This window comes from Anopheles funestus, chromosome 3RL (assembly GCF_943734845.2).
Source record: "Anopheles funestus chromosome 3RL, idAnoFuneDA-416_04, whole genome shotgun sequence".
In the NCBI taxonomy this organism is placed as follows: Eukaryota; Metazoa; Arthropoda; class Insecta; order Diptera; family Culicidae; genus Anopheles; species Anopheles funestus.
In genome coordinates this window covers 26,711,749-26,738,093 of record NC_064599.1, presented here as the reverse complement: position 1 = coordinate 26,738,093, position 26,345 = coordinate 26,711,749, and the positions used below count along the sequence as shown (strand labels likewise).

Below are 26,345 nucleotides of genomic sequence, written 5' to 3'. Positions count from 1 at the left end.
TAAGCAAACGTTATCAAAGTTGACCTGTTGGATGACGATCGAGTGCAGTTTGACAATTGGTTACCTATGTTTTTGTGTTTTTTTACAGATGCAGTGCGTAGAAAATGCGTCTCAAATCTTGTATTTTCGTTTTTTTCCAAACAGTTTAAAATTAATAATGATTTCTATGTCATGAAAACAAAAAATTTAATTATATCTGATTGTGTACGCATTTGTAAACCAAAAGAAATAAAAACTGCAATAATTTAACGAAACTTGTGTCACATCAGCGAGCTTTGCATTGTAACAATCTTGGTATGCAAGTCAGCTTTGACAGTTAATGATTGTTTACAAAGTTGGATGTATTTCTAAACAAATTAATTTCACGTAATTCGATGTGAAATAGAGAATTTCAATGCATTATTTGAAGTTTAATGCAACTAGGGCGTTCCATATAAATGATATGATTGTTCATTTTATCATAATCTTGAAGCACATAAAATTTAAATATCGCCGGTCAAAGAACGTCAAGCCAGTTGACGACCAATGTTGATGCGCGTACTGTCAGCGGAAAGATAAATAAACAATTCGCGTGGAAGCACGTGTTGTCGGCGAAAGGTGCATACGCTGCAGTCCAGTTAAATAGTATCATAGTTACTTCGCCGAAATGGAATCCGACCAAGAAGATGAGGTTCCGAACGTTAACTTTGTGCCCAGCTTGATTTTTGTGAAACGTGGCGTCGCTAAAGCTAATCCGGACAAGGTATGTGTGCAGGCTAACAAATCGTGATACATTCCCTTGTTTCAATGTTATCCTTCACAACAGGTTACATTAACACCAGCAGAGCTCGCTAGAATCATCAACGAGACCAGAGAAGAACTCGTAGAGTAAGTGGAAATATGAAACATAATAGAAGAAGGTTTTCATAAGCATACCGTATGCTTACAGGGATGGAGTTGATGAAATGGACTCAACCGATGACGAAGAAAACGAAGACAGTCAGAGGGGATTATCTGAACAGGCAAGCAGATTGGCCGCTACTAATCCAGATGGCACAAATGAAGTTGCGGATGAATACAACTTCGATGGTTATGAGCAAGAAAGTGAGTAAATATAGAGGGGTTTTTTTATGTTTGACTTGAATGGTGCTTATTTTACCCCATCCATGCGTATCATAATTTCAGTCGGAACGACCGGGTTGCATTTAAGTACGGTGGCTGTCATTGATCCGGAGGAAAACATCCAGGACGATGAAGATTCCGATGCAGAAGATGAAATCATTAAACCAACGGACAATCTGATTCTTGTCGGACACGTGCAGAATGACAGTGCGTCGATGGAAGTATACAGTACGTGTTTGGTTTTGGCAAACATTCACCTGAATCCGGAACAAATATTTAATGACTCTGATTGCCCTGTCTTTGATTTAGTTTTTAACGAGGAGGAAGGCAGTATGTACGTTCATCATGACTTTTTGCTTCCGAGTCCTCCGCTGTGCATTGAATGGTTAAGCTTTGACCCGGGGAGCGATAAACCGGGCAATATGTGTGCGATCGGATGCATGGAACCTATCATTACGGTGTGGGATTTGGATATTCAGGATTCGCTCGAACCGGTGTGCAAACTAGGTTCGAAGGGTAGTCGAAAGAAGAACCTTCCAAAGTTGGGCCACACCGATGCCGTGTTGGATATTTCATGGAACAACCATTTACAGTAAGTTAATATAATTCTCTGCAAAACGTATGGAATGGGATAATGAGGAAATTTTATTTTCCAGGCATATTTTAGCAAGCGGATCAGTGGATCAAACCGTTATCTTATGGGATCTGGAGGAAGCCACACCGCACACCACAATTCGTGATTTCGAGGAAAAGGTGCAAACATTAGCGTTTCACCCGAAGCGTGCCGAAATGCTGCTGGCTGGAAGTTGTGATGGCAAGGTTAAAGTGTTCGATTGCCGCTCGACAACCGACGATAGCAGTAGTTACAAAGTGTGGGACCTTGGAGGTGAGGTAGAGCGCGTATGCTGGGACCACTTCAACCAGCACTGCTTTGTGGCCAGCACGAACGATGGAAAGGTACACTACATCGATAGCCGCCAGGAGGAACGTCCACTGTGGTCGAAGGAGATGCACGAACAGGAAGTAACGGGATTGGTGCTTAGCGCCCAGGTAAAGGGTATGCTTTCGACTGCGTCTGCCGACGGTACGCTAAAGGTGTGGGATATCACATCGCAGGACGCACGGATGGTGTACAAAAAGAATCCGAAAATTGGCGTTATTCAGTGCCTGGATGCATGCAACGAAAGTCCCTTCACGTTGGCAATGGGTGGAGATTTAAAAACGCACAATTTTTCCGTCGTTAACTTGCTGGACAATGATGTCGGTGAGTAGAGTGTATAAATGTTTTCACTATGAATTTTTACTAATGTGGTAATTGTTTCAGTGTCCAACGTTTTCAAATCCAGATACAGTGCAAGCAAACCGACGGGCAACATTGAACCCCCGACGGAAGAAATGGAAGATGCCAGCATTGACGATGAATAAAGTGTCTGTTCTGGGTATGCAAATAAATGTTTACTTACAGAAGGTTGTTTTTGTTTTGGAATTGTATTTATACTTTAATTTGAGAAATGTAATGAAAAAATGTAAAGTGTAATAAACATTAAACTTTAATTTCAACTTTCTTATATATTATTACTTAAATGGAAGTGTTTTCGAATAGAATTGTTTACATACGAATCACACACTTCACACATTTGTTACAGTTATGGAAAGAAAATATAAACAATCCTTCGCCTTCAAATTGAAGGGACAAGTAGATCTAATCGTCTCGCCGTGAAGACTAACCTTGTTCATCATTAGCCAATCAATCGTTACAACATTTCAAGGCGTGATTGATAAGAGCGAACCATAACAGTGCGTGCAAAAATTGCTATAAAATAGTGTGATAAATCCAGAATGTGCATTAGTCGTTACAGAAGTGTAATTCCGGGCAAGTAAACAAACGAAGCTGTTAAAGCATTTTACTCACCATGGAGTACAAAGTCGATCTAGAACGGGCGATGCTGACTGATCTTGTGAAACCGTCCAGGGCCAAGCGCTACCGACCAGCGATTTACGCATTAACAGCTGTCAGCTCAATCGTTTTAGGTGCATTAGCGATGGCACTTTTCATACACTGGAACGAGATACAAATGATGGACAACCGATCGAAAATCCAGGACGTGAAGGAAGTGATCCGTATGACTGACGTTCTGCTGACGAAGCATGAGACAAATGCTGCGAACGTTGAGAAGCTTCTTACCCGGTTTGAGCACAAACTACAGTCGATCGAATCGAAACTTCAGCAAGCAAAGGATCGTTCCGAGTTAAACTTCACTCACGACGAGACAAACGATATCAACCAAAACCAGCTAACAAACCGTGCTGATGGAAATGGATGGGTGGAAGTGCTAGAACCAACTTTTTCTCCAACTGATGCGAAAGCGCGTGAAAGCAATATGGTGGAAATATTACCGACGGTTGCTTCGATTGACACTCAGCGCGCTAGTAGTGAATTAGCACCACACGATGGAAAACCATCCTCCGAAAGCTTTCAATGGGAGTGGAGCTTTCCGCAGTCGGCATGGTTGAAGCTTTCACCGTTTGGCTTAAATTATGGTACAGCAAAGGACAATGCGGTCGAGAGCGAGAAACAGGAATAAATGTGCAAATAAACTAATTGTAATCATTGACAAAAGAATTATTTATCCTTTGTTTCAATGACCAAAAATACACCCTCACATCTATAAACACCTACCTGGGTATGTCATGCATTTTGTAAGGGTTTTGGCCTTTACTGCGTTGAAAAGTATAAATATATTCGTTTTGAGCTGTGTTGTATTGCCGTTAAATGTTCAATAAAATTGCCTTAAATTACTTATTTTGATTTAATTAAAGCAGGAATTCTGTACAAAATGTATTACCTACCCGAGTAGGTGGTTATAGAAATAAGGGATATAAATCGAACATTGAATTAAAAGTAGGTATATTTAAAAAATTGCAAATATCTGGTTTTTGCTTATATGATAGAAAACATGTTTTTTTAGGTACAGGCTTCCCCCGAGTTACGAACCACCCGAGATACGACGATTTTGATCTTGACTGTTGACAGTTGTTATTTTGCTCAAATTGTCAGTTTTTTTTATTTTCTCCGGCACCCGTTAAAAATTCATGGTCTTCACTGAATATAAAAATTAAATTGTTTGGAATAAACTTATACATTTTCAATAAATATTTTAAGGAAATACTGAAAAGATCAATTAATATACTATTCAAAACAATTTCGCTATTATTTTTTCCTCTAAAATATTTAAATAAAGCTTTTGACTCTCTTCGTATGGTTATAAACGATGTATTTTCGACTTACGCCTTGCTTCGTGCTCTTTTTTCGGTCCCAAATACAGTCGTAACTCGGGGGACGCCTGTATTCCTAAAGTTTCAAGCTGATAGTTCATTATATTAAATGTTATTAATATTTAAAAGTGCAAAACATACCCGAGAAGATGGTCATTGACATGAAGGTTCAATGAAATGTTTTATTTTTTTAATTAATTTTACTCCTTTCCTATTCATGTGTAAAATAACACAAATAATATTGAATGATTAAGCTAATCTGATGAATTATTGCAAATAACATTAAGATGCATACAGATTAGTTTTAAAAACATTAACAGATATAGTTACGTATCCACGGTACGACACGGTACACCGCCACGTCTAGACGGCGTGTCAGCGTCTAACGCAACCCGATCCAGGGCATGGCCACGCGCACCTGGTCTGCGTCAGCAGAACCAACGCGCCCGAATCAATTCCGACGCGTTAAGGAATTATGTAGGTTAGTCTTAAGAGAGAGCTCCGCGAGAATAAACGGTTTAAAAAACTAAAACCCTCGCGTACATAATTATATGTATGAACTATTTCTTGATGTCATTCTTCTATTGTTCATCTAAAAGTGAAATGTTTTGCCATTACTTTTTATTGTTTCAAGGGTGGCTATGCACACGAAGGTTGATATTTAATGCTTGTGTGTTTGTGGGTTATGGAGCGTGATCGTAAGAACCATGCATCCACTATCAATCAAACGGTCCGATGATGATAATGAGTCGAAGCTGCGCAGATAGGTTTAAAGAGGATCGGTAAATCCGACAGAAAGCATCACAATTTCACCAGTAAGTGTCGTGTGTCCGTTCCGTACCGCAGTTTGAGTGCGTTTGCGTATGTTGCGCTAGGGTTTTGCAGTAGTGTTACAGGATAAAGAAAAGGGAAATTAAATTTATAAATTGAAAACAAAAAAAACCCGCTTTAAATCAACAGCATGGTTACGATTCGGAACGATATAGAAGCAAATGGTAATGCAACCCGTGCCACGGACAGTGCCGCTAGTGCAGTGGACGGTACGAAAAACGTCAACCATCTTGCGAATGGATCGCGAAGATCAACAATGGCCGATATTAAGCCGAAAGCCGTCAACGGGAAGTGTGTCGGTTTGCTGGCACTGATCGTATGTGTTGGAGTGTGCTTTGGCGTTGGGATGCTTTTCCTTTACGGCCATTTGGTGGATCGATTGAACGAAAGTGCTAGCCATGGTTCGATGCTGCATGACAAAAATGGCAACCCGGTAAAACCTTTCACTACAACCACTACTGCTACTATTACTACTACTACTACTACTAGTACTAGCACCACTCCTACTACAACTACGGAGCAGATGGTAACTTCAGCACCAACGACGGAAATGGACATTTCTACGTCGACAAGCACTCCAAGCACCACGAGTACGACGGAAATGTCTTACGAGTTAACTACGCCGGCAAAACGAAGGCAAGGAATGATATTTTTTGACACCTTTATTGGACCAAGTGCAAAGGAAAAATCTACCGAAGCATCGATCGCGATCACCACCGCGCGGAACGATAACACGAAGGACAAAGGAACCATAAACCAGCGGGCCAAACCCAGGGGAGGAATTTTGGATGCCGATTATGCGTCTTCTGGCGATGACACCGATGACGATGATGACGATTTTGGATCGGGATCCGGATCGGGCAATAATAAATAAATAACAAATGGCGTTGTTTGCGACCGGTCGGCCTGAGCACATTTTTGGCAGCAGTGAGTTACATTGATGGAAAATAGACAAAACTGTCCGATAAGTGCCTCGATCCCCGTGCATCAGGCACTGATGTGATGCAAGACGATGATGATTCCCCAAGCACGACGGTGCCCGGTACGGGAGAAAATGGTTGAAACAAAACGTTTTGCCGCACAGCGAAGAGTGATAAGAGTGGCATTGGCGAGTAAATTGTTGAGATGAACCGGTGTATGTTTGAACTTATATAGCATTAAAAACAAACAAACAATACAAGAACGAGTGAAAGAGCATAGCTGTGAGGGATGACGTACAACAATAAGTTGGAACTAATGTACGTTAATGTAGTGGCAGGATGTTCACTTTTGTAGAAGTTATTTAATAAAATTTAAATAAGTTTAACCGTACAAATGTTGGTAACAGGCTTATTGCAACACATGAAAGAATATCGGATCATGTTGCTAACATTTTGCTTTTTTGTCTATTTAAATTATTTTCTAGCTCTTTTGAAATGTTCAAGAATTGAAGTCGATAAAAAAGAAGGTAAATATTCCGACTATGAACAAGGGAGTGTCTTTAATTGAAACGAAATATTTTTTTCTATTTCAGGAATCTTTTTTGGTGTAAATGCTCAGCAGCACAAAAACGGAAATCATCAGCTAATAATAGTAATTTTATAAAAAACCTAAAAATCTCTCACAAAAGGGTAGCATGAAATTAACTTTGATGCTTAAATAATTAAATATTTTTCATATTATTAAACTTTTTTTTCATACTATCAAAGTAAAGTGTAAAGTTTGTTTTCTACACGAAATCAACCATTTTACTTGCGATTTCTTCTATTTTAAATTCAAAAATCAATTGCTTATGTATTGTTGAAATATACGAACCTCAGCACAGTTAACGTAGGCGATCCTTGTCTTGTGCGGAAACCTTCCACCAGAAGAAAGCCAATCCTAGAAAGTTGCCGCTTATATACAGCAAGCGTCGAGCTTGCATTTCCCGCTATATATGGCTGGTTTGTTTTCATTTTTTTGCCTTCAATTTTCCCACACAAACTGAAAAACTCCTAAACGCAGTGTATATGTAACAGCCTTTCTCTACTTCCTGTCACGTTGCGTTACATGCGCTCATGCTTGCTGTTTCGGTTTACTGTGAATGGTTACCATGGCTCCACCTACTCTGGACGCAATCAGTCAGAGAAAGAGAAAGAAAGCCTATCTGGCGAGCGACCGAGAGAGTGAGTGCGGGAACGCACTAGTGAGAAAGAGTGAGCAAATAAGGATCAACGAAAGTGAAAGAGACAGCCAAACCGGCAGGATAAAATGACGCTCAAGTTTCAATGGCTGCAATGGCCTCGCTTTTCCTTTGGCACACCAAACAAAAACGAACTCAATGTGCGGTGAAATATGAAAGGAGGAGTATTTTTTCCATTCGGCAGGAAAAGTGGGACTCAAAATTGGTTCAAAAACGATACAACCGGCACATGTTGTACGCATGTGCATTAGTGAGATCCTTTTTCACCAAGGCACATAACTGATTGAAACAGCCAACAGCCAAGAGGGTTGAGCAGGAGTGATGTGGAACAGCGGACGAAAGGGAAGCAAAATGTCCTGGAGAAGGAGATTCCCTGAAATCTTGCAAGAATTTTCATCTTTCTCCTTTTGCTTTAATGGACCAGCTCTAAACCAGCTGTGTCTTGCAAGGATACTAAACTGAAAACGAAAAAAAAAATAAAACGAACCCAGCAAGCAGCGGATTTTACGATTTGCCATTTGATTGCTTTTCGGGGCATCGTATTATACAAACGTTCCCGGAGATATCTTAAGTAAACACAAAGGGACATATACAAGCCGGGTAGCTGTGTAACGTTCGCTGTAAGAAAACAAAAGGAAGAGACAGAAAAAAGGCAACATAAAACACACACAGACACACACACTGATACGTGGCCTGAAGACGTATTTGCTCTTTATCTTGGAGCAGTGAAATAACAGGGAAATCGGGAAATTGGGAAATGGTTTACGACCATAACGCCCCTGCATAACTCTTCGTTAGGTGCTTCATTTATCTAGGAAATCTTTACGACCAACAATCCGACGTCGAAATTGTCTACGGTACTAGTGGGAAAAATAAAGTACGGTTTTAAGATTTTCTACATTTCCATATAGATTAGATAAACAGATAATATAAAATATGTTCATCTTAAAATAGCATTAAAATAAGATAAAAAATTTTGGAATTTTGTTTCCTAATTTAGTATCAAAAAACTTTATTTATATTTAAAGGGAAATATACTGCCAACATATTAGAGAAAAAATCGCAAAAATGCATACTTTCAAAGCTGAAAGTTTCAGGAAGTTCGCAGCCAAATGTTCGATAGTAAAAGTCTTTTAGCTAACCATACGACCTGGCCGTCCTAATGGAAATAGAAAAAAAGTGTTTTAGCCACAAATGATGATTATAATTATAGTATCTTTTAACGAAATATGGTTTAAGCTTAAGATTCAGAAAATTTTTATGAAACATCAACGATTACCATATGATTCAATGTTGACAAGTGTATAATTTTAAAGGAATATAGTTTTTCTCTACAAACATAAAAAAGTTAACTTTTTTTAGTTTCTGATCGTGTATCACACTTTAGGCATTGAATGCAACTTATCTCGATTAAAACTGGAAGATTCAACTTTTATTAATATCTGGTTAAAACTTTACATTTAATATGAACAAATACCGAAATTACAGCCTAAGAAGTAAACTTATTTCTACACAAAAATGATTTATACTTCAATTGTTTTTTTTCTCTCTGAACAAAGTCATTTATTCAGTTTCAAATAAAGAGGATTATTATTTTGCATTATATGTTATTATCCTCTTTGTTATTCAATAGAATTATTATTTGTAATAGTTGTAATAATTTGTAATTCAATTGAACATTTGCATAATATTTTTTTAAACATGGGAAAAATGTTTTTTGTGTCATGCTTCAATGATTCAACGCGCTTTGCTCACAACAACGTGTCGCAAATCGTTGCACAATCGATATATGAAGCAAAAGACTTGAAAGTTTCATGAGTAAATCTTTACAAAATCTAAATCTTTACAACATTTTGAGATTTGAAGGTCTGTTAAACACTAGTTTGAAGTTTGGATATTCATATTTATTTTTAAAAAATTGGATTCCGATTGTTTTAAAGAAACGCAAATGCCGTTATTGTTTCACAGCGTGCCAAAAATGGCATTTAAGAGCTTAAATTTTGGTATTTGCATATATTTTTACATACTTCAGAATGCTTATACGTTTTCGTTTCTATACTTCTAATACAATATTTGAGTCAATTGTAAAAAAAAATACGAAAACACTTAAAACATTTTGAAAACTACCTTCTTGCATACTTCCCCTTTGTATTTTATTATAAAGCCTTAAGAAAACCCACTAAGCCCTTTAGTTAATAAAGTTTAGAGACACAATTTGATATATTATTTCGATTATTTTTAGAATCTTTTAACAACTGTGATTTTCAATGCGATTTTAGTATGCTGTTCGTCGCTTGTTGCCATTTGTGTGTTTTTTTTTTATTTCTTTATGATTATAAATTGGTATCATTTGCCAAACATATAATTGCCAAACAAGAGCATCTTTTTTTAAATTATTTTCATTATCTTCATGTACATGTTCTATTTTGTTTATACTGTAATACTTTTGTTTATTGTTCATTGTAACGGACATATAGTGGCGTTACATATTTATTTCAAAAAATCATCTCCTTGCTGTTCTATTCTTCCCTCTAAGAAAGAGACATTTTCATCATTAACATATCATTTCTAAAATATGGAAAAAAATAGAACAGAACGTTCGGTCGTTCATCAAATACCATGTATGTCGGTTGTTGATTTTATTTCACTACCGCAAAATAACATTATGACAAAAGAGAAAGGCATTTGCTTACGGCAAGGTCAGCAACTACATCTTATGGTGCAGAAACATGCGTTTGCGTGTGGCTTGTTGCGTCTAATGCGAATGTATTATCGATGGTGCTGTTCCAGAAAGCAGGAAGTTAAAGTGAAACTAAAGTTTTTTTTTCTTCAAATTAATATAATATTTCTTGTCGCTAAATGTATTGATTGTAAGTTACTGATCACCGGTAATGATCGTACAGCCGGATCAAAGCACTGAACTTGTTTGTCGTTCTTGGCAGCCCCCGTGCGTGCGTGCGTGCGTGTGCCACACGTCCTTTCACCAGGTAGTAAAGACAGAACCCAATCACACCAGGCACTTTCACGATCGGCTCACTGAACGCGAAAGGGGTTTTTACTGTACCGAAGGTCTATTCGATACCAGTGGAGGTCTGATTTTATGGTTGTCTTATTGCCCAAAGAAGGGAATGCTCAATCGTATACGGATGGACTGTGCCCACTGGTCGTTGAGTCGTCGGCAAAGGAAGCGCATGTGTTGGACGGCGCTTGGAAGATTTTCGAATTGAAACAGAACCGTACGCAGAATGAAACTAGATTTAATACCAGTTTTAAGGCCTAGGTGGCTCGAAAGATCACCTCCGCTTATTAAGGTGTAAGTCGGTGGAAAAAACAACTTTTCAGTTTTCTTCAACTGTAGCGTGTTTGCATTTATTTTCTTTTTACTGCGTTGCTTGTTTTATTGTCCCCCCGCGGGCTGGTTAATAATGCTGCAGCATGTGAGGCAAGGTGAGGCGAAGAAGTCTGTAAAACTATATCCATCTGGATGAGTGTCAGTGGGACCCAACACGAGCACAGGGTGGGGTATCCTTGAGCCATATTCCAAATGTCATCCATATTCACTTACGTTTCCTGTGAGAGAGTGTATGAGCGATAATCGGAAGCTTAAAACAAAGAAAAAGTAGGTCTAAGTCTTGAAATTTGCTCAAGTTTGACTGGATAGGTTGTGGAAACAAAAATAAAACCAACATAATCCATCCGATCACCTTTTCTACGCCTCGATTTTGAAGGGAACACTGTGAATCTCTATCTATTTCCAATTATACTCAAAGTTTCGTTAATCTCTTAACAAGTGCAAGCAATTAAAAATTGAAAAATGAATGTAAAACTTGTAAAATTACTTCATAATCAATTTTTTAAAACTCTTTTTAGTTTGGCGAACAAACATTTCAATTCTGACAACAAATATTGAGCTTTTAGACGAGTTTATTAGGAATTCTGCTGCTGAAAATTAAAAAATATATATTCAAAAGAAGAGCTTGTTGTGCCAAAAGTATAATTTACTTACAGATCACAAAACAGAGCGAATATTTCAACCCTTCAACTAGCAGTTATAGACATCACAATACGAAACTTTGCAGATTTAAACATTTGTTTTCCGTTTTTTTTTTATTTGAAGTCCATGACTATTAGGTAAGATTTTACAAAAAAAAAAAGTTGTAAATTCTGTGATCCAAAGGGAAAAGTTTTCCTTTAAGAAAAAGGTAAGGTTAACTGTTCTGGGAAGATAACTGTTAAAGGCTACTCATATAAAAAGAAGCAGTTTTGTTACAGTTTTGTTGCGGAATCTATTATTTTAAGCAAGACGCGCGTTTTTTTATTTATAACTCAAGGATAATTTTAAATTGTTGTGACCTTACAAACTGTAAGCGTTTGAAAAATATTTTAACGAAAGAGATACAAAAAAAACCAACCCCTTTCTGCTTTCTTTCACGCCTTCAAGGACGCAAGGCACGCAAGGATAATTGAAGCAAATTGCAAAAAGGCGAAACAGGCGAAGAAATTTGTTCGGAAAAACAGAGCAAGGTCATGGCGGCGGCTTCGACCATTGATTTCTCGTACCTCTTTCCGAACAAGCGAACCAAAAAATTACAATCCCAAAGAATGTTTGCCACACACTCTTGTGCAGGGTATTGCTGCAGAAGTCCTTCGGGATTTTTAGGTTTAGTGTTAGCGCTCGCATTGCCTTACATGCCGCACAGTTGCTCCGTTTTAATCATTTAACTGGTTCAAAGTGTATCCGTCCCAACACGGCCATTCCCGTTAGCTCGTGTACGGGAAGGGCAAAAGGGTTAGGGCAAATGTAGGATGCACTTTTATAATGGGTGCTGTAAACCAATAAACAAGCATCGTAAAAACGGTCGTCCGTAGGAAAATGTTTGGACAATCACATCACACTGCGAGTGAGTGAATCCTTCCGGCGGTGAGATGGCGAGAGGGAAGCGATGTCGAGGTCGCCGTCCCAGGCCCAGTCAGGTTGGCCGCGCTTTTATTGGAGCAGAAGGTCCGCTGGGAATAGGCCCAGGAAGAAGGCCCCGCCGGTGGCCCGGAGCGTTACATTGCAGAGCTACCGATGTACCGGACCAGGGAATGACCCTGGGGTATTTGAATACGGTGGCATCGAACGAACACGCCTCTCCCATCCCCCTGCGGTACGGAAAGGTTTTTACGACGGTTCATCAATGTTTCAAAACTCAATCTTGCAAAACCTTCCATCGAACCAAAAAAAAAAAAAAAAATACAAACCTCCCGCGAACCTTTGAAAGTGTGTCTCTTTTTGATGGCGTTACATTACGATGCGACAGCGCGCTGTCGATGGTGACGCGTGACAGTGCCTAACCGCCCACTTCCTTCACAAGGGCCTTGCCAGGAAACACCGCCGATGTCGGGTGAATGCCGACAGTCGAATAAAACGTGACGGAACTATACGATCCATGGATTACATCGGTGTTGTACCGGGGGGGGAGGAACATTGTGTGTTTGAAGAGTTGCGTACGATATTATGCCCCGAATTACCTCCAGAGCCTGAGAGAGTTCAACCACATACACACACACAGAATGACACATAATTTTTTTTTTGTTTATGAACAATTACCACATCAATCTGGGTCGTTCTTGGTGGTAGAGGGAATTTTCGGGAAGTTCGCGATAATCCCTCAATTATTCAAAACGGGGTAGAAAATTACATTACAATGCCCGGGCATTGTGAACGGGTACGGTATTATGATGTTATGAATGGAAGAATTATTACTTAATATGGCTACCTGTTGATGATAATAAATCGAATCGTTTTTAATTGCTAGTTCGTCTACTGTATCGTTGGATTATTACAAGGGTGTTTGTTGCAATTTTGAAACATGAGCACAACAATAATGAAGTGAGACATCTTTGCAAAGAAGTAATGTATTTATAATAGCTCTTAGTTCCAAAATAATCTGTAAACTTTGGAACTTTGGAATGTTTTTGGCTTTTGCTAATCAATTAGGAATTATTTCTCAGTTTATCTAATTCATAATGTTTATAATCATGTTTACTTAAAACTCTTCCAATATCTTCAAAGTTGTTTATTTTTGTTCTGTAACCATATTTTAGTATTACTACCCACCAGCAGATGGCGTAGCAGTGTTTAGCCTCTCTCTGTTTGATCGATTCTGATACTGAAATAAAGTTTTAAATGCTGTTAAACTTCTCCTAAAGATCTACTAGAGTTATTGCTCAAGACTAAAGTAGCTTTTTCTTCGTTTTATAGAAACTTTGGAACTATTTAAGGAGTGTATTTATTGAACAAAAAGATATATCTATTTGAGGTTTAATAAAATATCAATTGAGGATCTAAATGATAGTAGGGAACTTTAAGATTATGATTTAAAGTTTTGCTTATTTTAAAAATAATTTTCAAAATGGTAATTCGTAAATTTCGTAAATAAGGAAGCCGGTTCCACACGACCGGATCGGGTATCAAATTCCATCCCTAATAGTGTACAATTCCGCCATTCTGCTTATTGTGTAGGTTCATCGTGCTAGCAGTGTTTTTGAATATAGAAAGGCATTAACAGCTTTATTCAACAGCGACCTCAATTTTTTTGTATAAAGTATAAATTGTGTGATGCGAACAACAAACTTTTCTGCCAAAAAGAAGATGTTATGTAAAACATGGGAAACGAACTAAAACATGGGAAATTTTAATCGTACGCATCAAAACATCGCTTCGCTCAAAAAATGATTAAAATTCAAATTATATATTTTCTTCATGAAAATGAAAGTGTTGTATTGTGCCGGTGACGAACAGCGCAGTGTTGTTTTATATTCTCACGAAATGTATGCCAACATTTGCTCTTCGTTCCATTTTAGAAGAATCACTAGAAGATAAGTATTATCATCTTACAAAAATTTCATAAAAGTTACTACATTAAATAAGCATAATGCATTCTACGCACAGAAGTAGGAAACAAAAAGAGTTCGATTTTATTCAAAGAAGCTTTAGTTGCCATCATCGTGGTTAGTTTTATGTTGAGCCGAAGATTACCATACTAATACTAATCAGTTTTCAGAAACTACAGATAATTAAACCGTCTGTTCTATTTTGTAGCGTTTTTTTACTCTTTACCTATGCCACATGTAAGTCACTTAGAACGGTGACATTTATTTATTCTGCTTATTTTACTGCAATTGATAGGAATATTTTATCTTGTTCCCGAAATTTTGAATATTTTCATGTCTCTTCTAGTAAAGTCTCCAAATTTGAGATATTGTTGATTGTTAATATTCATGTGAAATACGAAACATTCATAGAAAACAGCAAACTGCTTCTGAGCAATGTACGTTTTAAGAATAAATTTTAAATTGCTTGAAAAAATTGAAAAAATTGCTCTAGAACACATAATGAAAATAATAGAAATATTTGCGATTTATCCTGATTAAAATGCGACCTATAAATAATTAGAAGTAAAATTTTTAATTATCTAAACAAAATTAATTGTAAAAACATGAAATGCAAAATTAAATAATAATAAATTAATTTAATTTAACACTCCGTTCAAGGCACAGGGAAAAAAACTATACAACAAATAATATAAAAAATTGTTATAAATAGTAGAAAAAACAAGAGACTTCTTTTAATGTTCTCATGTTTGTATTTGTCATTTATGTGAAAAAATGTATGCTAAAAATGTCTAATAAAACTAATTTGGTATTCTTTCTTTTTTGCTATTTGATTACTGTTGTATTAGGTTTTGCTGTACATAGTAATAGTAGGTGTATTATGATTTAAATTTATCCTTAACAAACCCAATTTGGGACTTGTTTGCAACATGTGTTTGAAATGATGAATTTTATATGTTTATAAAATTAGTTTACAATAGAACTTTTTTCGAATGATTACTAGACATTACATATTGACCATAGTTTTAATCTTTTAATGAAGAGAAAACTGTAATAGTAAACCCCAATAAATGAGATAGAATTAATTTAAAAAAGTAAATACGTGTTATGCTACACCTACACTAAAGTGAATATTACTTAACCCTAACCAGCAAACAATTTCACTTTCGCTTACGCATCGCGATTCTCCACCATTGAAGGTCCACCGCCACAGTGCCGCGGCCAGCACGTATACCGTATTTCGAAACCTTTCCGCTAGATTTCTTAACGACAGTTGAAAACAAGAGGAAACTAACCACCCGCTCACGATCGAATGGATCTGGGACCTGGGAGCTGGGACAGAGAGAGAGAGAGAGAGAAAAAATACTTCAGCCCGTAAGAAACGTAGCGATCGCAACAAACAAAAGCGAACTTGTGAGGGAAAGGCTATCTTGGAAAGTGTGCCAACATCAATGGCCACGGCCAAGCAGTATATAGTTTGCGTACAACCGCTCCAGACAAACTGTGTTTGCGGGCGTCCCCAAAGCATGGTGAGAGACCACACTTTTGAGGCTCCAAATCGCTCCAAAACCTAAACCATCGCTAGTATGGGCCCTGTTTCGGTGGACGCAAAACCAAAAAAAAAAACAAACGAAAATGCTTCAACAGGCCAAGAGTCAAGGGAATGGAAAAGCGAAGCAAAAGCCTTAGAAAATTCATGCCTCCCCTTCCCAATTCCTTTTGCCTTCCTGCACACACACACACAAAATCTCACACAGCAGTATGGAATTGCATAAGCACCGGTCGGCAATCCGTGGGGGCTCTCAGCTGGGCCCAAGCCAGCCTCACTTGGTGGTATAATAACTGGTTCCGAAACTAAAAATGGAAAATAGCGTTAGACCGATTTTGTGTCCATCTCGCTGTCTTTGCTTCCACCATGCAGAACAAAACCGAACACGGACGCACACGGTCGCGCGCAGGGACTTGGCTTACTAAAAATGTTATTTTTGAAACAGTGGAGAAGGGTGTGAAAAGGAGCGTTGGGGGAGGGGGAGGTTAAGGGAACGGTAGTACATGGCCACGATGGCGTACCCGGGGCCAGTGATTGGAAACTAGCCAGTATTAGTTAGAGGGCTGCTTCATTGATGCAGCGAAGGTCTATTGCAGCGGTACGGTGGTATTGGTGGTAAGCTCCGTAGTCACCGCTAGTGGTAGTGTCTAGTTGGTGGTGGCGGCCTTTTTTTACCCCACCCCCCTCTGTAAGTAAGAGCCATAATAGTACCCACGGGCAGGCTGAGCCGAAAAAACCGCTTGTATGCTTCAGAGAAAGGCGGAAGGGATAGGTTTGGGGGGCGGGTGTGAAGGGCCACAGTTGTGGGGCCGCGGACGGATGGAAGAAACGATAAAGGTTGAAGGCACACAATACTACAAACTCCAAACTGGTGTAAGTAGGAGGAAACCTTCAATGAAACGAAATCGAAAGTAGAAGCCTTCGCCATGGTCAGCGGAATGGAGAATTTAGTGTACGCGCCATGTTGGCGTTCGATGGTGAATAGTTTCTTAGGCTAACTTCACGCACGTTCCCCCTTGCCTTATCGTCCGTAGCAAAGTAGCCTTGCCGTAGCTTTTGGGTCATGACTCGCTCATGTGCTAGCACACACGAGCACAGGCGGATCGGTATGTGATCAGAAATTTTTGTATATTTTTTTTCTTTACTTACATATTTATACATTTTCCAATAAACGTACGTCACACCAAATGCTAATATAGCACGGCTAAACCGGTGGCGAATTTATTGAAGCTTAATGGGTTGGATTAAAACTTTGCATGGTTGTTGCTAAGCGGCAAAACACATGAGAGCCCCCAAGCACTCCCTGACTAAACTAAACGGTTTCGTTTTAGACTCCCCAACACACACAAAAAAAACACCAGAAAACGCACACATACAGTGAGGCTGGAAATGACTGATCTACTTCACAACTGCAATTGAAGAAAGGCACGAAGTACTCGGCCGTTTTTTCCGTTTTCCTCTTTACACTTTTCTGCGTAGGGATTTGCAGTACCAGGCGCTCAGCAACTGGTGGAGCATGCAGCTTTGCGTTCAACCTAAAGCTTAGCCATGCGACTACTCATGCGCAAGGGGGGAGGGTGGGCGAGTTTTCTCAGCCACGAATGCATTGCATAGGCAATTTAGCTAGTTGGCCCCTTCTTGCTTTTGCTGCGCTGTGGGACTTTCTTTGATCCATCCATCGCTATCGCCACAATACACCTAGCCGGACTCCAACGCCATCGTTACGGTGCGATCGGTTCTTTTTGCCAGCTACGAGCTTCTACTCTCCTAGACGCTAGAGCACCGTAACGATCATTGCAGCATCGTTTTACCGTTTCGGCCCAGAGTGAAGAGCGGGCCCATGCTTGACGTTGACCTATATTTCGTACTGGGGTTTTTTTTCTAGCCCTCTGTTTTGCCCTCATCTGCAGACGAACATAAGGTTGTATTGTGTGTTTTTTTCTTCTCTCGTTTGGTATGCATGTTGAAAGGTAAGAGGTCGAAATGAAGCTGGATTGTTACTGTTTACTCTCTCTTTAGACTAGAGCGAATTCTGTGAAAAAGTTCACTGTTTGTCTTTAAAAATGTCTGGTTAAAAAGGTGGGAAACTAAGTCAGTAAGAATGAACTATTATTTAATTTACTAAAGTTTTTTTTCATGAAATCTTAACAAGGATCTCTGTAAGTAAGAATAAGCATTCAAGGATGCTTTGCGGATATACCTAAACTGTGTGAACTAAAGTTGTTTGTATTTGATCGGTTTCCCAAAAAGGGGTTGACTCATTGCTTCGCTTGTTAGTTATTGTGCTGTTGTTGACAATATGCTGGTAGTATCGCGTGTATTGGCGTGGGAAAACAATTCCTCTGAAATGAGGAAGCGCGTAGAGCATTGACTAATACCAAGTGTCGTCGAAATTGATTTATTTATAAAAAAGGATGAATATATTTTAACTAGTTTATTATACGGGGAACATTGAAATAGTTATAGTTTTTGCAAATGTTCTCCAAAGTTCCAAAGTTTCATTCAATCGACAATACGTAGACATTACAGAGAGCCTCGAGCTGCTGATATTCTTCCAAACCTTGTTACACGATTTGGAGGGCATTTCCAAACTCAACTATGGGATTAGGTAGACACTTTTTCGTTTCATCAAAATGTTCAAAATATCTATGTTATATGTTCGATGTGGACTCGATAGAAATATTGGATCACATTATTCAAGCATAGATAGTTCAATTTTGAATTTTATTTAATCATTATATAATTTTTCCTTCTTTTGTATCACTACAATCTCAAAAGGTCTTGGCCTATCATTACTGGCTTTCGTTGACTTTATTTATCTTAGCACGATAGTCATTCCGGCGTACACCGAGTTTAGTCCGAATGGAATTTAACTCTACCCGTTTTTGTCGGGAAGAGTCCAACTCACACAAAAATTTATTCAAAGAAACTATTTACAATATACGAATAAAGCTTCTATATGTCTTAAAAATCTTACATCAAACATCATTTGAAAAGTTAACAGAAAGACTAAATCTGTCTATTGTCTATCTATTGTCCTCCCATTAATGTAGAAAGAGTTATATAAAAAGTAGGGTTATTAAAATATTTTTTGTAGCATTTTGAAACAACGAAGCGTAACAAATATTACGAAAAATAGATAAATAAATTAAATGGCTTAAATTATATAAAATAAAATGAACTAATCTGATCAACTGGAAGAAGGTCTTGAAAGATTAAAATAAAAACGAAATAGTACGAAAAAGAAACGAAAAAGTACATCGATAGGAACATATTTATGATACGATAAATTAATAAAAAAAATATCCAGTATAAGAAAATATTCAGAGGAAAATTATTAATGCCTAGTTTATTACAAAAGATATTGAATAAAATATGTTTCGCTCATGTTCGTATGGTGCAGGAGTTCAATAAATTTTGGTAGATCGAAGGACAAGTTCACAGGAATGTTTTATAAAACCCAAAACGAACACAAGTTTTGCATGAAATAAATTATTTTATTTTACCCTGTAAAACAGTTAGTTTTACAGGTATTGAGCATTTTTATTAAAGTAATAGATATTAGTTACAGTTAATTATCAACGTCTCTTTTCTTAATTAGCTTGCACCAAGGGGCAAGATGGCAAGATGTACGGAATTGTTTCATTTAATTGTGATCAAAATTTATCCCCGTCACGGCATATCATCCCAATCGGGTTTGCCGTCGGACTGGAGGGAGAAAAAAAAGCTGTCCATTCGTTAGCCATCGCCTTAGCGCTAGAATCTATCATTAAAACCGTGGGCGAAACAGTTGCAAACGGTGCTGAAACCCGTCCAAATGCAGTAATGTTTCAACATTTTCCTATTTCTTGGAAGAAGCTCGTAAAACTCGAACGATAAATTATGTTTTACTTACAGTTTAACTACATTGTCGATAGGAAAAACTGGGATGAATTTTTGGGTTTTTCGTTTGCATCGTTTCTTTGCTTCGGGCAAGGGAACGGGCGGGCACCGAGGAAAAACCCCGAGAAAACTGAGGACGTTCCCTTGCTTCAAAAACCCAGCAAATGCGTACACACGAAGCTTACATCCAGAGGGAGCTGGATAAAGTTCCCGCATAAAAATTTTAATGGAATCACCACCGACACGCGCGCGGTACGTATGGACATAAATAATGTCCGGGGCCACTGCAATCGTACTGTTCCGTTCCCATCTCCCCGGGCGTACGGGAGTTGGGAGATAGAAGTTGCCTTTTTTTCCTATTCGCTTTTTTTTTCTTCTATTAGTCCGACGCATCATACGTTCGACATTAGACTTCGGTCGGTGTAGGATTCTAGCTGTAGAATGTGGATAAGGGACCGAAGCAATGGCGCATTTTGAGGCAAAGGAAGTAAGCTATTGCGCAATACTGTGCGTAACAAACGGTGGTTCGGAGAACGGCGGGAAAAAAAGGGAAGAAAGGCCGAAATGTCCCCGTCCGAGATAGTACGAACGAAGGGGAAAATGGATGAGTCCCTTAAAGATGGCCGTAATGCACCGGGTTCTGTTACACCCGGTTTAGGGGTGGGATTCGGGAACGAAAGTTTCACATTTCCCTTCGGTGTTCCGTACCCATGTCGAAACCTCGTTTTATGTGCGTTTGTCCTGTGGGGTTGAGTGTATGGCAGCCGTACGCAATGTATGCGATGGCTGCCATTTTCGTTACAATTATCTAACAGTTTCTATAATGGCCTTCGTTTTGTTTGGCGGTATTGAATAGGCTTTCATTCGTTGTGTGTTTTTTTTCTTTCTTCTCTCTCTCCAATGATTATGTCCTTTGCCCTTGACTGAGAACATCTGCAACTTGTCAACGATGTTCCTAAACCAAACCAAAAAAAAAGCACCAGAAAAAACACAGACACTATTTCGACATTCGAAGCAGGAACTCTTATCCTTTTTTTAATGGCTTTTGTTTGGCATTCCTCCACTGATAGATTTACGAGTGTTTCTTTTTTTCTCTCGGGTGTCTTGTGCAACTTAAAAGATTTTTACTATGATAGAAAACTTTTTTTTAGACCATTCACAACGTTACAGCCTTACACATGGCTCATCAAATTATGGCTGATGAAATGTTTTATAGCAAAGTTGTTTTCTATTCATAAGACAAGAGGTACTAATTTCCCAACAAAATGTTAATCTTTCTTTTGCGTGATAATATTCTAAGAACATTTTAATTATACATACATCGAAGAGGGTAATCGACTCTTGGTTCAAATTTAATGTATTTATTTATTCAAAGTAGTTTTTAAAAATATTGTTGAATATTGAATTGTTGAAAATATTGTTTTTTCCTTTTAAATTTGGTTTTCTTTTTAGTTTCCTGTCTCAAAAATTTGTGATTGTCTGAAGTTTGGGTGTTGTTTTAGTTATATAAAATTTGGACGATGTGTTATGAAAAATATTGTAAACAAATCGTTAAGATATTTTTGATGATACTCCCTGTGCTGATTCCTAGTTTAGCTATATTTAAATCTTTCAGAAGAATGTATTAAAGTTGTTAACAATTACAAGGTAATCTGCGAGATACGCGATTCCTTTTATAAGTGGGTTTTAAAAATTGAATAGAATTGAAAAATTGAAAATTGATTTTAAGAATTGAAAAAATTAAAAACTTAAGTAAATAATTTAAAATTCAGTTAATAATGTCGTCTAGTTCCATCAACTAATTTTTTTTCTCATTTTTGTCAATGTTTTCCCTCCAAAAATTGCAAAAAAAATATATTACGATCAGATCAGCCAATGTTGATTCTATAACAGTCAACTTAAATTAAAATTGCATCGAGAATAGACATACGCGGAATTAGTACGATATACTATTGATTTTTGAGGATCTTAAAGATCCGCTATAACAGTCAATATAAATTTTAAATACTGCTATTTATAAATATAAATACTGGTAAGTATTAATCAATCGTATTCAAATTTAAATTAAAAGTAATTTTATAAAGAAAAATTGTGAATATATTTTGTTGTATGCAGTTTTTATGTGTTTAATGACAAAGTACACTTCTATCGGTGCCTGTTTTCCCCAAATTTTGCCAAGACATACACACAAATAACAAAGAAAATAACAGTTTTTATAACCTTCCCAGACCTAGTTGCTCGAACTCCAAACACACGCACTGGACTGTTGATTACGCGAAGGTGGAAGTTTTTTTTTATTTCTTAAGCAAAAATTCAACCGTAAAGAGGAAAATTGGTATTTCTCGGTAAAGGGGGGTCGAAATTTTTTTTTCATCAAAATTCGTTATCATAAAAGAAAATCCATCTCAGCGCGGTACCAAAGTAGGAAAACTCTTCCAAACGACCGAGCTCGTCCTTGCCTTTACGACTTCTTCGAACCGAATGGTAAACTTCCGGTCGTTTCCTGATTTGATGTATTTTTTTCTCCTCTTTCTCGCATACACGTTTCGTTCAAGATTTTTAGCTCATTTCATAGGATCGTCCTAACAGTGAGAGAAGCAAAAAAAAAGGAATCGACTCAAATAAGTGGTTAAGCTTGGTGTAAGAAAATAAAAAAAAAACCATTCACGAAGAAACCATCAGAAAATCCTTCTTTTACGCTCCATATAACACGGATCCATGGCTGCGTTTTTGGGTGGGATTTCGTAATTTTCCCGCACAGTTTTATTTTCTTTCCGTTTCCTGCTTTCAGTTTCCATCACCACCGAGTTCGAAGTTTCAGTGCGTTTTTTTGTGTGTGTGTTGCTTTTTACGCAAAGGCTCATAAAATTTCTTTGCTTTCTCAGTTGTTCGCTTTTGCAAGGAAACTTGATCCCTCGGGCGAACGAATCGCTGGCCCTGTATTTGTGTCCTCTCTGTGTGTGTGTGTCTGCCGTGTGGTGAAGGAGTGTTCTGATTAGTACTCTGGCAAAAGAAGGGTATTCCCGGGGACCGTGGATGGGTGCATCGGGGTTTCGGGTTTTATTTTTACGATCCTTCATCCAAACGTCGACCCTCTAAGTTTACTAGCACGGATCTTGAATCTCGAGGCTTCTGGTGCCATGAAAATGCCATCCTCTGTGGCGAATCTTTACCAAAGGCGTTCGCTCGGTTCCACATGCCACAATTGCTCCCTTACCGGGCTGCAGGACTCTAGAACCCATCTCCCCCCACCCCAAAAACCTCTTTCTAACCGTCCCATTCACCCTGCCCAGGCAGTATTTTCCTTTTTGGCCTGAACTTCTCGAACATTTTACGATGCGTAGTGGAGCGTATGAAAATAAAATTTCTTTTACGACTCTCTGTGTGCCACCGTTGCCGCCATCTTCATTTTGCTTGCTAGCAGTGCAGTGGTGGGAAGGTGGTTTGGCACCCAGATTTGTGTGTCCATTTTCCTTCCCTTTCGTGGCCTGGGAATAGTAAACCGTAGCGTGTCGTTAAATTATTCCAGGATGGTGCAAACGAGGGTGTGTTTTGAAGATCTTTCGCTTGACTGGTATTGAGATGTTTAAATTATATAATAGTAATATATATTGAAGAACGAAGGATTCACTACATACACTTAAATGAAATGTATCGTATAACTCTATTAGGAACTCAATTTCTGAATGTATTATTCGAAAAGCAATTAATGTTTTCCCTTATATATTACTTAAAACTTTCGGATTTTTTGCGTAAAATCTCCAACTACTTGTACATGATGTTGTGCCAAGATCCAAAGATCCAAAAGTTTATGATATTTCCGAGGTTTCTTCGAGGTTTGTAACAAGAAAGATCAGTGAGAGGTTAATAAAAGTCTCTCGTATTAATCCTCCCCGCTGGTGGCGTCCTCTTCTGTCAAACGATCGAATTGTCGAAGATAGCAGATTGTGTCAAAAGTATAGTAAATCGATATTATCTTTTAGTACTTTTAGTAGCTTTTTTCTCTTAACAATATTTTGCTACATTCATTATAAATAACACTTTATATAAATAAAAATGTGTTTCCTTATAATATAAAAATATAGTCTAAAATTGTTGTAGCATTTTTCCCGAAACAAAACTAACCTCGAAAGTAGTAACAAAGCGTTGTACCGCCAGTAAAAGCAGGACGCTTACCAACGCGGTACGGTAGAACAGAAACTGTCGAAGAACGAAGCAAACGGCTGAACTTTAATGTAAGACTTTTACTAATCCTTGAAAGCATGAGCTTAAATCAAAGCTAATGTGCTGGAACCGGAGATAGCCGCCAAAAACTCAGCCAACCGAACCACTAAGCCGTCGACGACGATTACCTTCTACCGTGATCGCGATCGGTCCGTTGTGTTAGTGTCAGTTGGCCGCGACGTGTGACGGTATGTATGCGCTGACGAGCGGTGAAACTAGATCCGCAAGAAGTCGAATCGAAGAACTTAGCGCACGCTTAGTAGCGGTGCCTTAGCTTAGTAGAAGGCCATTTACGATAGAAGCTTTCGCTTTTTTTTTGCTTCTTTGCTTTTGTTTTCGTTTCGTTTCATGCCCTTCGACGCTTTCGATTTCATGTTTTTTTTTCTACTGTGCTGATGCCGGAGCCCGGTCATAATGTGTTGTAAGAGACCGAAGGTATCGAGGCATTCTTCCACGCTGATGTGAATAGTAGAAGGAAATGAGTGGGAAGGAAACGTTGCAAGCGGTTAGGTTAGTTGATTGGAATCTTAAGAACACTGCATTGGTTCACTTTGGAAAGTAACAAAAATATGGCGAATAGAAAGTGTTTTTTCGAGTTACTTTGGTAAATAATGTTTTGTGTTTGACGTAACGTTAATCACGCAATCACGTGTAAGAGAAATAGTAATATTCTTTAATACACAATAATGGTGAAATAAATAAAAAATCAATTAAAAATAACCCTTATAAAGTCTTTTACATGTTTGCATTTTTGGTTAATAACATTCAACCTTTAACCAACATTAAAACATTCCATAAGACATTCTTAGCGATGGTGTAAGGGCTAATAATATTGGTGCTGCTAAAGCACAAGCACGTTCAGCACACCTTTGGTATTTCGATTTCACAATACGTTTGTCATCGATCAACCGAGAAATGTTGGCCGTAAACGCGTAAAGCGAGTTCATTTCGGTATACGGCCGCACATAGTGTGATGCTGGTCGCGCGGTGCAGACGCAGAAACCCATACCCGAAGCATTCTAGCTTGATGGGTTTCCTTGCGGCATTTGTTGTGGTCACATGAATAATTATCAACACCTTCCAAACGGCAAAACGGTAATGGTGCAGATGTCGGGCTTTAACGTCCGGTGCCAAACTTTAGCGTGAATGCGAAACAGTGTCCCTGAAACAGTGAAATTACCACTTACCCGCCATTCATTTTGCTAGACGCTTGGTGATGGCGGAAACTCACAAATGAACGAAGCGACACCGGAAATGAGAAGCTATGCGAAGATGGAGTCTCTCAGAGTCTGACGTGTTGTTGCCTTGATGTTTTGAACCTTGGTTCGAGCACTAATGATATTCGACGAAACGTAGACATTCAAGGGGTAGATGTATATGATGGTATATTACTTAAGATAAGGTGTATATAAAGCCATCATCTGTAGAATGTTGTTTGTACGGTTGTACCATAAACGTTGGTTTAACTTTTTAGTGAAATATGGATTGAAAATTTCTTTTTATGATTGATAATAAGTAGCAACGTTGTCTACTAACGAATACTCATAGATTGTGGAGGAAACTTCTCCGAACAGTGGATTGAGCCTGGTGCCATTTTCATGACACGATCTCATTTCTTGAGGTAAAAATAAGTCATTTTAGTCATTTTTACATCACAGCATAACAACTTTCCTTTTTTTCCTCTCTTTTACTGGAAAGGTGACTTAGTAGCTATCTGTCAAATTGCACTTAGAGCGAGTGGGATTGGTAGACACACACCTTTTGCATAAGTTCTCGCAGAAACGGGCTAAGTTCTTAGTATGTGATAATTTCTAGATTTTTTCTATTAAACAAGTTTATATACTCCTATTTCTAATAATACAAGTTCCTTACAAAGATAAACAAAACAAAAATAAATGAATGAGCGCTTACTTTAGCACATGTTTCAGGTTTACACTATGAACATAGTTAAGTTTTCGTAAAAATTTTATATTTTTATAGAAATTGGTTGGAATTTTCTAGAAAACAAAATAAAAATAATAATAGACAATTAGATAAAAAAACGAGAAAGCACAATTTTCCTTGAGGATAGGGACGCAATATTTCGTTCCTTTTGGTATTAAGTCTAATATATCGAAGAACATGAATCTAACCTCAACTCTTGAACTCAGTGTTCAATACATCTTGTGGGTAGAGCAGTTCATGGTATACGATTTCGAGTAGATCCCTTCAAATACAACGATTTGAAACAATGGCGGGTTTAACTGTAAGCGGACTAAGCGACCGTGGGGACCGTATTCGTGTAGAATATTATATTAGCGTGGGGTTTTTTACTTGTTCTGCTGCTGCTTACAAAGGGATAAAGTGATACCATTCACACAACACTGATAGAAAATCAAACAGCGTTTCTGATGGCCTCATTTCCCTGTCAAAGATGCTTGCAAAAGATCACCAAGTGTAATT

The 26,345-nt window shown here is 38.1% G+C and overlaps 2 protein-coding genes across 3 annotated transcripts in view; one reads left to right on the top strand and one right to left on the bottom strand.

Annotated features, from left to right (window-relative positions):
* Positions 1–26,345, bottom strand: part of LOC125770518 (ras-related protein Rap-2a) — a 117,449-nt gene that overhangs the window by 28,643 nt on the left and 62,461 nt on the right. The window lies entirely within an intron of this gene.
* LOC125770457 (periodic tryptophan protein 1 homolog) lies at positions 533–2,568 on the top strand. Its single transcript, XM_049440122.1, has 7 exons — positions 533–742; positions 806–867; positions 929–1,083; positions 1,165–1,329; positions 1,411–1,693; positions 1,758–2,365; positions 2,426–2,568. Exons 1-7 carry the CDS (start codon positions 647–649, stop codon positions 2,524–2,526), a joined length of 1,470 nt encoding a protein of 489 aa, XP_049296079.1. The 5' UTR covers positions 533–646; the 3' UTR covers positions 2,527–2,568.